Here is a 13,179-nt window from a genome sequence, read left to right on the forward strand (position 1 = left end):
GCTTACCGCGGTGAGCGGGATGTCGCTCTCTCGCATCAGGATTGGGTAGTATCCGTCTACCAAATCCAGCGCACTGTACAGTACGCTCCCGGCCATGTTGTTCAACAACACATCCTTTCGTGGGATTAGTGTTTGGGCCGGCATCGTCGCGTTGTTCAGCTTGTTATAAGCGTGATCCAGACACCACTTCCGTACGGCTTCCGAGCGCAGAAAGTCGGCGTCGAGTGCGGGGATTTCGATTCCCACACCATGCCTGCCTTCGCTTTCGCGGCGAAGAAAGCATCAATGACCTCGCACTGTTCGCGCAAGAGAGGCCATTGCCTCGTGACACAATACTTTGTGCCGGGCACGAGATCAATCTCGTGCCGTACGCCTCGATCCGGTGGGAGTTGGGTCGGTGGGTGTTTGTTCACCACGTCCGCATACTCCGTCACCAAAGGATACACCGGATCCTTGGGGTTCTTGAGAATCTAAGAACCCAAGCGCGCCTGACGCTGCTTGTTCATGTCTTCCAGGACGTTCTCGTCTAAGACAGAGGAGGAGTTCAGCTCCTCCTGAGTGGTCTCAGGTCGTATGAGTACCATCTCAGCAATCTTTCCAGCCTTGAGGTTGGTCAGGAAAGACTCAGCCGTCATTTCCTCGAGGTGCAGTATCTCTGCAACCTCTGGCAACGGTTCCAAGTGGACACCAGATGCCTTGACGGGTAAACCCGTCTCGCTATCGAAGATGTGATAACACTCTTCCACCGGCCTTGTCGGAGGAGCCCGGTCCCTGGACTCCGAGTCGCTTGAAGCGACGTCGATCGGAACGAAGTTCGGATCCGACTTGAGGCGGCGGCGGCGTCTTTGCCGACGGCTTCTGTGACGGGGAGCTTTGCTGCCCACGTCTAGGGATGTCGTCGCTACGACATCCGAGGCACTCGTGGCCTCGTGTGGTACTGTTGTACCCACACAGGAAGCGTGTTCAACGCCTTCCTCTTCAGTTAAGGTCTGGGCGACCTCGTGTGGCACTGTGTTACCCACACAGGAAGCGTGTTCAACGCCTTCCTCTTCAGTGAAGGTCTGGGCGACCGCGTGTGGCACTGCGTTACCCACACAGGAAGCGTATCCGACGTCTTCCTCTTCAGTTATGGTCTGGGCGACCGTGAGTGGAATTCTGTTACCCACTCTGAGCACGCTGTTCTCAGTGTTCATGACAGCTGCAGCTGTCTGCGGAACTAAGTTACCCGCCTGTGGACCTAAGTTACCCACTTGGCCGGCGCCTCTCCTGGGCGCGGCCACCATCAAAACATCCTCCGAGTCGTCATATACGTCGATGACTCCCAAGCATTTGCCGGATGCTTTGGTACCCTGACAGCCCTTGCGGGCGCCCCGGGTCCTGACAGAGGTGGGAACATGACTCACCAATGCTCTGTCGGACTGCGCAGGGCGGCTGGCACCGATTGCCTTGCCTCGCCAGTCGATCCAGGGCTCGTGCTTCTCAAGCCAGGGCATGCCCAGGATCATATCATATGGATCCATATCGAGAACAGTGAACTGTTCGAGGCTGTCAAAGTCTTCAAACTTGACAGCCAGATCCACTTGGACGTTGGGGACAGTGACGACCTTGCCGTCGGCCAGTCGCACTGACACCGTCCCGTTGCCCTTGCTTTCTCTCAAAGCTTCGGACAACTTGTTGCTGCTACGAGCAGCCGTCTGGCGGCGTGCGAAATTTTTCGACGCCCCAGAATCGATCAAGATTCTAAAGGGATGATCGTATCCCCGTACACGACCGTGTACTACGAGCAACTCGTCGCTGCTCTTCGCCGATTCGAGAGTGCGAAGACTCTCAGGGGCTAAGTCCCCGTGGTACGCGCCACCCGCGCACCCATCACGAAGACTTAGTTCTTCCCCAGTAGGGCGCCCCGCCCCTACTGGCTCCCTGCGTTCCCCTGTCCCCGGGATCCTGGCTTCTGCCAGCGACCCTTGAGGACGGGCTTGGGGAAGGACCGTCTGCGGAGTCTTTCCGCGGGACAGTCGCGCTTGAAGTGGCCCATCTTCCCACAGCCGAAGCAGCGGATGTCACGCTGTTCGGCGGACCCGAGTTCTATGGGAACTGGTCCGTTGGGGTTTGCTCGACCGGGAGCCGACAAGGAACTCCCAGGCCACGCTGAGGCCGGCGTGCGCGCCTGGTGATGGCTGTACTCTTCTTGAAGAGCCACTTGAATCGCCTCTTCAAGGGTGCTTGACTGCACCCGGATCAGCTGAGTGCGTGCGGGGCCCACTCGGAGGCCGTCCATGAACACAGTCATCTTGATGTGTTCGTTGAGTGGGTTTCCCACTAGGGACGCCGTGAGCTCCCGTATCTCTTGCACATACTCGTGCAGCTCGCGCCTTCCATGTTTACACGCAAGGAAGCGCGAGCGCTAGCGGTACTCGTAGTTCGCCGGGAGGAACGCGGCTCGGAGCTGTTCGCACAGCTGAGCCCATGATGTGAAACATCCTGGGGATGTTGCTTCCCGTGTGTACACCCAACTCTTAGCACGGCCGCTAAGGTTGGAGAGTGCAAAAGCAACACGCAGTTGCTCGGTCGAGATCAGAGCCGCGTCCATCGCGAGCTCTACTTCTCGGACCCAGAAGTGAAGGTTCCCTTCATACGGCTTAACCTTCAGCCGTATTGGCTTCGGGTGAGGCGGATTTTCTTCCGCCGCCGGAGCCTGCAGGTTCTCCCGCACATGCGCAATGAGGCCCTGCTCGTACGCGTCGAATGCATTGACGCGCTCGAGCTGCTCAGCCGGTGTTGATACCACCAGGCTCTGCAGGGCCTCCATCCCGAAGATGCCTGCCATCTTCCGAACCGACTCGAACTGAGAGTCGTTCATATGGGAGAAGTCGTTCCTATCCATGGCAACGAACTTCGGAGAGGTTCAGGTAGTCTACCCGCGGTGGCGTGGATTGACTACGAGTGCTACCAAGTGTGACGGGGTCACACAGCACCTTGCGCTAGAGGAAGTTATCTTCCGAGAGTATACAAACTCTCAGTGAACGGCAGTTCACAGGTCCCCTCTTTAATTAAAGAGAGCGAAGTGACCTAAATAAGGTAGATTGTAAACTGAGTATATTTATAGGTAGGTTAAGTTTGGGTTTAATACAAACTATTAGTTACCTATAGAAATGCAATGTCATTTTAGCCAATGGTTGGCTTTGAACGATCTTGGTACCTTGTATCAAATATCCCGGAGTATGACGTGTCATACTCCTGAAGTGTGAAGTGTCACACTTCATGTAACCAGGGTACACTTAGGGCTACGTACCCCGTTACACACTCCAAGTAGAGTACCTTAACTTTCTGTTACAGTGGTCACGGTAATGAATCTCATTGAAATTATTTTGTGTGGAGTAATTGTTATATTTCACACAGCAATTGATCTCCGTGAGAGTATTAATGAACTCCCATTAAATAGTGTTTGGTAAAATAAATCTCATTGCTATTATATTATGTAGCCCTGAAATTAATCTCACATCTACATGTCGGCATAAATTATACCTGAAGGTAAACTTTCAGTTGTTGGAATGTCACTGGACTGTACAGTGGTAGAGAGAATTATTTAAAAAACATCATGAAATGAAGAAGGCTTAGACACAAGTACATGCAGTCATATAATTTAGAGCCACAGCCAATTGGTAAATAGAAACAGTGAAACTTTTCTTAAGTACGAACATCAGTGTTTACAGCCGAGCAACCAACGGATGCCAATTATTGGGTCAGAACATTCCACAGAACATACATCACCACAGACCTAACTCTAAAAGGGACAATTGACACCCGATGCACTGCTGCTGCGGCATACTTGAACTCACAATGCAGCGATTGGCTAGGGCGATCATTAACCACTGCACCATAAGCATACCCGATAGTGAATAAAAGATATCACCCACAACTGAGATTATAAATGAACTCTGGAAAAGTTTGTTCACGTGAATTATTCTCAACAAACTTGAGTGAGAATATTTAGTGTATGAGATTATTTATCAACTTAGATTAATTACCGTGACCACTGTAGTCAATATATTGCGATGCTTATTTCTCTCAAATACACTACAGTGTGGCTCCCAAACGCCTTTCGAGCACTTACGCAGAGAAACGAGCACTAAGACGTGTTTTAGGAGAAACAGAAGGACTCTTTACAGTACTTGAGGTACATCAAATTTTAATTTAGCCAGTATATTTTCCTACAAAAACGAAGGCGATAGCGACCATTTTTGGTAGCGCTAGTTGCATGTCCTACTGAAATTGCTCGGTAATTAAACAGCCCAAATCTACAGAGGCTAAACGGTATTGTGAGACTGTAGACTGTTCGATTTGCACCACGGCACCTACTAAGTTTCCTAGACTACGTAGCGAGTTCTACTAAATAATATACAGTATACTTTATCATTAGTATCCCCTAAGATTGCACTAGGGTTATAAATATGAGGCGGTTCTGGCCAACCAAGATACCGCTAAAAAAAACTAGCGTCTTTGAAGAGGTTTTCGTTAAATCAAATATATAAGAGTAATACCGGTTCTGAAAACAATTATTATGTTTATGAATCGAGAACAACAGATAGAATACTCGTAATAGCTCCAACCAGTCTACATCATTGAGTCTCCTAGAAAACACTCTTGAACCAACCGACGGCTTTTTGAGTCAACTTGTACTGAGCGAGGTGCGTCGCTGCAAAAGCGAATAGCCCTCGGTCCTCGCCTTTAGACGCCGGTGTATTCTTCTCCAGCTCGCTGAAGTCGAAGACCTGCGATTGCTCGCTTGAAGACATGTCGCCCGAGATCTTTTTGAGGCTGGCCTTGTCGATTGTAATAACCATCGCTCCAGTGATATTGTTGTACTTGAAAGGCATTTTGTAGGCGAAAATGTCGTTGTTGTCCTTGCCATCGCCCCCTAAGACAGTTGCAGCCAAGGAGTCGGGGCCGGTGGTAGTCGTGGCTGAACTTTTTCCCTTGGTACCGTCCTCCACGCTAAAGCAATACCGTTGTTGCACGCAACAAGAGCTACTGATGTGGCCAACAAGACTTGAGCAACGCGCATCTTGTAGAGACTTGATTCGGTGGTGTCTTCGTCGGTGGAAGTAAATCGAAAAATGAATCGGAACTTAGTACCGGTAACAGGACTAACGAAATGATGAACTGGAAGTAACGCTCCCGCGTGAAAATTGTGCACGCGTTCGCACAAAGGGAGAAGAACCGATCGTAAGATGGGGCCGCGTAGAAACGGTGTTGACACTCGTGGACGATTGCAGTCACGTACTGTTATTACATGTATGTGCTGCAGTTCTTGCACCCTTCCTTAGTGAAAATGCTGGGCAATGAGGTGGAAACAATTATTTGATTTACGCCCATATTAGACTGATTGCCTTATGAAGGGAAGACGGCGTAATGCATTCGTTGTGAGCCTTGCTCACTACAGTATTTTTTTACCATACATGTACATGGTAATCATTTTTGATGTATACATGCAGGATGATAGGGTCTCAGATGCGTTTAAGAAAAAACATGTATTGTATCGGTATTGGACAGACCTCCAATTACGCTCCATTTTTCTCTATACAGTACAGTAGATACAATTTAGTACATTATTAGAGAAGTAGTGTGAACGCGATAAAATTTGTCTGATCGATAGGTCCACCAAAAATTTCCATAAAAGTGCAATATTTATCGCAGAGAGAGAAGGTAGTATATTAAGCTGTTAATTGAAATGTAAATTACATGTATATAGCAGCCACAAGGCGTCAAATTACTTTTCTGACCCACTTCAAAATGACGATTGGGGTTAAATCATTTACGAATAAACTAGTGCTATTGGATAAAAAGCATCCGTGATTACGCCTGTCGCAGAAAACTTCGTTTTGGCCTAGTGAACCCCAATCTGTCACTCCTACTGTAGATCAATTATATCTCACTCAGCATCGGTACTTAAGTATGAGACCAACACGACTCCAGAGCCAGCAAACATTTGACGAAACTACACTTGACAGCCTTCGCCTTTTCTAATTAAAAAAAATCTCCACCATCGACATTCTTTAGTTGATTTAGTTTATATTTCTATAAAGAATCTTGAAGTATGTCTGATGATTGGTCAGTGGTTTTTGCTACTCGCTCTTGTTCCTTGAGAGAGAACCCATTTAAGTACGAATCAACTACCGGTAGGCAATCTCATGATAACTTTATGTGCTGCAACTGCAACTATAACTTGTACCAGCTGGGCATGAATGCAGCATTCAATGCCCAATGTGCAATAAGGGCAAGGCTTTCGACCTCAGCCCCACACTACACAGATATATCAGTCAAAATATGAAATCGTCATTTTGGACTGGGCCAGAGAAGTAGATAATTCACAAACCTCGGTGAAAACCAACATGTAGAGTTTAGTCACCTAAAGGAATCTGCGAGGCGACGATGGTCCGGGACGCGGCAATTCACAGGTTCGCCCAATATGCTCACAGATTGAGAATTTGAAGAGAATCTAGACACGTGCAAGAATGAGAGTCCTCCTCACTCGTTTGCAGAAGTTCCTCAATATACGCGCGGTAGTGGAGCAGCCCCAGATCCCTGTGCCGGTCCCAACTGGTCCGAGAGCCGAGAAGAGCTTCATCATGGTGTCATCGCGTGACGCTGAAATCTATCCATTGGTGTTCTGTGTGTCGGTTGGCTTCGCTATTGGCGCTTTCAGTCTCGTTCGTCACCTGCTGCTTAATCCTGACGTCAACTTGAGTCGTGAACGTCGCGAAACGCCAGCGTGGGAGCGCTACCAGCCCGAGGACGGAGAATCTTTCTCGAGGAACCGTCACCACCTCGCCAATCTCAAGCCGAACCCGGTCAACACATTCCCAGAAGCTCTCACGCTTCAAGAAAGAACCGATGAACCCTTTTCCAAGCATCTGTAAGGAACTGGCAGACGGAAGACAAGTCGAAGAACCCTTTCTTTTATTTGGAAGCGTGGTGCTTGATGCATTCTTGATAAAAAAAAAATTAAGGAAAAACGCTTTTTGCAATATTTCAGCTAATCTCAAGGTAAAAAGCCATTGCACAACACTTGAGAATCCCCTCTCAGCAGCCAAATTCATAGCTTGGCTCGTGCATCCCTCAGTACATGTGCGTTCTACAAGCTACTTCAACATAATTTAGCCTACCACTAAAAGCAACTCCAACCATCGCAGCAGTAGTGCATCCTTCTGAACGATCAGAGTGTAGCCATTGACAGCCTCGAGATGCCCACGTCGAGCTGCAACATCCATAGCTCTAGTCAGCGTCCACAGTAGGGTCGTCGATATACTCCGCAAGAAGCCATTTGACAGCACTAAGGAGGTCGTTTTGTGCAGCCATGTTCATCGTCCGGCAGACACAACATGTGCTGGGCCACAATTGGCAGGTACATGTATTACGGTTTGGTAATATTTCGTGAGGGAAAGTCTTGATATTAGTTTGTCACCTTATTTTGTCACTCATTATCGTTAACCAACACCTCGGAGCCATCCTAGAAAACAAAATTTAGGATCGATATGATCGAAATACTGGAGAGCTGAGAAGTCGTTACCTGCATTCCGTAGTAGCTCACTTCTGCGTTGTCCTCGTCTAGCAGCATCGGTAAACTCTACCGACGATTAAACACCAAGTCAGTGGTCACAACATAAAAACAATAAGTCTACGATTACTCTGGAGTCGGTACGGAAGGAAAGCACTTGAGCAGGGACTTGGACGCCGAATTTCGTCTCGATGAGTACTTTGAGCTGCGATACCTTCATCTGTTGAGGGATTTTCTTGACTAAAGGTTCGAAACCAGTCGCTTGCATTGACATGGGGATGATGCTGACTTTAATGAGACTCGACGCCAACTTTCTTGGACCAGCCGTAGATCCACTACCCGTAGTGTAGCCATTTTGATCAATGGAGATCTCTGGATGCAGCTCTCGCAAGCGAGTGAAGCGTGGATGAGCTGCTAATACACGCCCATATTCGGTCGTATCTTCACCGATCACAGCCAGTTCAAGCAAGATTCGCTTCAGATAGAGTTGTTCCGCTTCCTTGCGCTCTTTCTCGCGGACTGGACTTGCGTTAAACACTGTGATGTGGTCGGTTCTTGCAACAACCAGCAATCGAGCTTCGCCCAGACTCATCTGCGTCGTCAATGGGTTCTTTGAAAAGCGTAGAGTATCCAGCAGAGGAAAAGCATTCAAAGCGTCAATAGAAGTCCACGAATCGACCAGATTCTCACTCAGCGACAGCGTCGTAAGCTGCTGGAACGAGGTTGGCTTCACGTCAGCCACGAGCGTCACGATCTGATTCCCGTGTAAGAAGAGCTGACTCAAGTTTGCGAACTCCCCAACAACTTGCAGCACTTTGCTCCATGATTTCAAGCGGTTGAGACTCAAATCCAACACCGACAGCGTCTCCAACCAGCCTCCAGTTGGCTCCCACTCTGTCAGCTGGTCGTCTTCGTACTCGTTGCCTACTACATGCAGCTGTTCCAGCTTGGGCAAGTGGCGTGTGATGATCGCTCCCACATTTTTCCATGATAGCAGAGTGTAGCTTAGCACCAGCACCTTCAAATTCTCAAAAATTGCTAGTTTGCTACTGTCATTTTCTTCCTCAATTGTCAACTTATTCCCGCTTAGAATCAGCGTCTCCAGTAGCGGAAGTTCGCGGATGACAGCAATTATGTCACTCCACTCGCTGAAAAGGTTCCTGGATAAGTCCAGTTCCGTTAAATTTGGGGCTAATTCCCCTAGTCCTTGTCCTCCTAACTTGACAATTTGACAGCAGGAAAGTGAGATTTTCTCGATAGTTTGCAGCGTTTGCTGGGTGCTGAGCTTCTTGGCACCCACGAATTCAATGGGTTTCTCGCTGCCCAGCGTCGTGCCTACCTCTCCGGCTACCACCACGTCACCTGGAGTTCCTTCCTCTGACTTGGAATATTGTTCTTTGTTAGAATATCTCTCATGCAGTCGCTGCAGAAGCGAACTTCGTTCTGCTGTCTTGTCAAAAATTGAAGCTTTCACGAACAAGCATTTGTAGCTCACTGGACTTCCGTGTCCGGACACTTTGCGGCCTGGAGGGCCCGAGAAATGCACCACGCGCTCTCCACTTGGCAACTCGACGCTGCCGTCGTTCTTGCCGCGACCCCACTCGTCCCATTCGATGCCGTAGTACAGCGTAGATGCATTTTTCGCTGTGGCCACGGGGCCAACGTAGCGGACGGTGCCCGACGAGCCAGAGCCGTCGTCCACCCGGTCTCCAACGATGAGAACATGCATATAACGAGAATTTGGATGATTTTAAAACTAAACATTAATTTAGTTTTCAAATTAACGTTAAATCAAATTAAAAAAATGAGATCCTCAAAGAAAATTTATTTATTTCATGCTATTCTCTTCTCATGGATACCTACTAGTATACTTGACGTGAGTACTGCAGTCGCTGGATGCGATTGTTGATGGCGGCACGCGTCTCCACCGTCGGCCGTCGGGGCCAAACGACAGCGGGGCTGCGACGGTCCAATCGCTCGCGGGTGGAGCGCCCTTTGCCGGAGAACTGCAGTTCAGTTGGTTGGTTGATTGTTTATCAGCAATACAGAATCAATGCACGAGGTCGAGTCATCCGTCGCACGCTTTGATTACAGTACACAGTACAGTGTACAGTGTACTTACGTTGTCCACAAAACTAGGCAGATGCTGCCATCTGATGGGGCATTCAATCACGATCCGGGCTGACCATTTGAATTCGTCAAACTGAAGCAGCGATTAACGACGTTTAAACTTTGAATTAAAGCTCACCGTCAAGTCATCCGCGCTGTCCACCATACATGAGACCTGGTTGGGTCGAAGCACGCGTGGTTGGTTTGAAGCCAGGACAGTAGACGTGATGTTTCCACGGTAACGTCCCACTACCGTTCTGAAGGCGTCACACAAATTGACGCCCTGATGGTTCTGTAGTCGACTGGAGCAACGAGCTTCTGAATGTGAGTATCTTTTTCACTAGGAATCGATTGGCGCCGAAGGAAAGAGCTGCATGAACATGTATTTCCTTATCTGCTGCTCAGTGTAGGCTTTGAGCTTCTGCCACTTCCGGATTAGCACCTATGAGCTCGGTTCCGACATCTGCAGCCGTTCCGAGCTCTCCGGAGCCCACCAAGATAACGTTAGCGTCTCCAAATGTCGACTACGAGGCCGTGAAGACCCTTGTGGAGGTTGAAGACGGAGCTCTCGAACCTGGCGGTGCTCCGTCCGTCTTCTCGTGGCAGCACGTCGGTCTGCTCGCTCACATCGCTTCGGTTGGCGTCGTCTACGGCACGTTGTCGGGCGTCATCTATGCATGTCGGCGGTGCTTACGGCCACCGCTCAAGCTCTGGTGAGACTACCTCGAGCACTGCGTTTGTTCACTGCGATCTTGTCCGACTGCTATCCGATCTTCGGCTACCGACGCCGTCCGTACCTGATTCTGGGCTGTCTGCTGACGTTCGTGTGCTGCTTCCTCATGGCGGTGCTGCCTCTGGGCGATCCGTACTACCGAGACCCAGCACTCGCTGACATTGACGAAGACGAGCTTACGGCTGAGCAGCTGGCCATGATCAACCACGACGCACCGGATAAAGGCATCAAGCTCATCATCCTGTTCGTGTTCGCCAACCTGGGCACGGCGATCTCGTTCGGCGCCTCGGATGGCTACACAGCAAGCTGCTAGGGACGCTCACCGTGTGCTACCTCGTCTTCGCCTTCTGCTGGATCGTCATGACCAACGCGTTGAGTCTCACCGACTCCACTTCCTGTCTGCGTATCGCCGGTGGCTCCGGCTGCTAAACGTCACTTGACGAGGGACACGCTCATATTGGTAGGACTCGAGTTCTAAAGCAATACAATCTTCACACACCTTTAGGTATTAATACCGCCCTTGGGTACTGTAGTGTCCAAAGCCTATTATCTCTGTCTCGGACAGCATCTATCTACTGACGAACCTTTCCTCCTTACCCCCACCACACACCCCACGCCATACACGTCTGTCTAGTAGACGGTTTCCGGAAGAAGAAAGCGCTTCCCGATCTTGCGGTTGTACTCCAACACTTGGGCACGCACCTTCCGCTTCTCCATGAGTTTGTAGCGAGAGCTAGCGAGAAGCACCGCGTTCGGGTTCTCCGAAATGAGATCCGTAAAGACGCCGTACTTCTCCGTCAGAGCGCGGATCTTCTTCAGATGCTTCTCCTGCAGCTGCAGCCCCAGCGCGTCTGCGTCTTCCAGAGTCGTGAGCGCGCGACGCAGCAAGCGTTTCCTGGCGTAATTGTCCACCAGCAAGCCGAATGTCACCTCGTCCGCCTCCACATCTCCGCTCTCGATCTCTGAGCGCACACGCTCCAGCAACTGCTCCGCTTGGGTCGTCCGCTTCGCACGCACGTACATCTGCATCATACTACGGTACGTGAACTTGTTGGGCCTGAGCTCGAACTTGGAGAACGTCTCGTCCATGAAGACTTCGGCCGAGCGAAGACGCAGCGCATTCGTGTACACGCCCAGCATCGAGTTCAACGTCGTCCGAGACGGCTTGAGACCCTTCTCGAAGGTCATTTCATGGACCCGAACCTCCGCACGCTTGATGTTGAGCGTCTGGAACTGGCCAAAGTCTGTCAAGTCCATCGGCGTCAGCTCAAAGTCCAGCGATTCCTCACTGTCAGCAAACAGCTTGTCGTCCTCTTGGCCATAGACTTCCATACTCCGCTCCGTCTTGACCAGTGCCGTCGACTCGGCCTTCTTCACTTCTTCGTGACTGGACTCATCCTGCTGACGCAACGCTTCCACTTGTGCCAAGGCCTCTGGACTGAGCTTGTAGCTGTCCCTTTCGTCCACTTCGTCCTCGTCCTCGCCCTCCTCGTCAAAGCGTCCATCGTAGTTGGCGTTCTCCAGTTGCAAGAGCTTCTTTCCTGGACGTTTCAAGTCGATTTCCTTCCCCATTCCAGTGCTGCTGCTGGACTCCTGGTAAATGGGTTCAGCTTTGGGCAATGGCTTCTGATTCCGCGGAGCCTTGTCCACAATAGCGCGAAACTGAGCGCATGCGTACACAGCGTGTTCTTGTGATTTTGACAACTCTCAATGGCAGCCATGTGAAGCTGTTTGGGCTGCAGGAACACTAAAAAAAGACAATATTTGTAAGGGACTGAAGAATGTGGACGTGCTTGTCGATTATTTCTAGGCTACATCGCTGTGTGGAAAAAAAAAGATAGAAGGGTATTGTCTCGATACGCGGTGAAAGCAATTGTCGAGTTCTACAACGAGATGCAGGAGCTGTACGATTACACGCCCGATCTGTACTCGTACACGACGGTACTGCACGCGTGTGCCAAGCATGGAGACTTTATCCAAGCCGAGCAGATCATTCGACACATGGAACGGCATCATGTACCCATGACCGAGTTCGTGTATAAGGCCACAGTCTCAACATCGCACACAATCTGAGACGGTGGACCAGTCTCTGCTTTATTGCACAACACACCTGTACATGCTGCCACGGCATCATGAATTATGAAACTATACATTTTGCAGTGGGATGAGTTGGTATCATGGGTCGCGTCAATCAACAACGCTTCTGATAAGTGATCGGGTATGAACCGCATGTGCACAGACTGGATGGCTATACATTGGGCGCCTTCCAAAACCCACATAAAAGTTTTGATCACCCCCCCCCGTTTTTACGCAAGTTTAATTCTGCGGATAGGTTTTGTTTTCGTCAAGTAAACAGAAACTCGACCTCCAAAACCACTTTCAAAAGTTTAATGCGTTCAATATGAAACGCACCTATGGTGCGCATAGCTTATATTTATGTATACTTCAATACGTGGGACATGCAGTAACTGGACAATTTTCTAAATATTGTGTCTAGATGTAAAGATGTGAAGGCGCGAAAGATCGCGTGACTTCAGTGACGTTCATCTGAGACTCTACCGAAGCCCCATTTCATCGAGCGAGCGGAGAGATCATGGCGGGGGACGCTGGGTGGTTGCTGCTGGTGGCAGCTGTAAGCACGAGAATACGTCTGTCACGGGCGATTCGTGATCTCCGTCGGCGCCTCCATCTGGAGTACCTGCGTGCTGAGCGCCAAAGACTTCTTAGGGTCCGTCACTATTTGACGGTCGGGTGTCTAATGATACCTATTTGGTCGTCT

The 13,179-nt window shown here is 49.8% G+C and overlaps 4 protein-coding genes across 4 annotated transcripts; 2 read left to right on the top strand and 2 right to left on the bottom strand.

Annotated features, from left to right (window-relative positions):
• Nucleotides 1-6,515: 6,515 nt before the first annotated feature.
• On the top strand, nt 6,516-6,920 carry PITG_07598 (uncharacterized protein; the record flags this gene model as incomplete). Its single annotated transcript, XM_002904530.1, has 1 exon — nt 6,516-6,920. One exon carries the CDS (start codon nt 6,516-6,518, stop codon nt 6,918-6,920), a length of 405 nt encoding a protein of 134 aa, XP_002904576.1.
• A 296-nt stretch (nt 6,921-7,216) lies between these two features.
• On the bottom strand, nt 7,217-9,301 carry PITG_07599 (tubulin-specific chaperone E, putative; the record flags this gene model as incomplete). The annotated part of the gene is made up of 3 exons (XM_002904531.1): nt 7,217-7,258; nt 7,571-7,608; nt 7,703-9,301. 3 exons carry the CDS (start codon nt 9,285-9,287, stop codon nt 7,217-7,219), a joined length of 1,665 nt encoding a protein of 554 aa, XP_002904577.1.
• Nucleotides 9,302-10,111: 810 nt separating this feature from the next.
• Nucleotides 10,112-10,713, top strand: PITG_07600 (uncharacterized protein; the record flags this gene model as incomplete). The annotated part of the gene is made up of 2 exons (XM_002904532.1): nt 10,112-10,353; nt 10,386-10,713. The coding sequence occupies 2 exons, from the start codon at nt 10,112-10,114 to the stop codon at nt 10,711-10,713; spliced, it is 570 nt and encodes a 189-aa protein (XP_002904578.1).
• Nucleotides 10,714-11,030: 317 nt separating this feature from the next.
• Nucleotides 11,031-11,972, bottom strand: PITG_07601 (uncharacterized protein; the record flags this gene model as incomplete). Its single annotated transcript, XM_002904533.1, has 1 exon — nt 11,031-11,972. The coding sequence occupies one exon, from the start codon at nt 11,970-11,972 to the stop codon at nt 11,031-11,033; it is 942 nt and encodes a 313-aa protein (XP_002904579.1).
• Between the last annotated feature and the right edge of the window lie 1,207 nt (nt 11,973-13,179).

This window comes from Phytophthora infestans, genomic scaffold (genome assembly GCF_000142945.1).
Source record: "Phytophthora infestans T30-4 supercont1.11 genomic scaffold, whole genome shotgun sequence".
Lineage (NCBI taxonomy): Eukaryota > Oomycota > Peronosporomycetes > Peronosporales > Peronosporaceae > Phytophthora > Phytophthora infestans.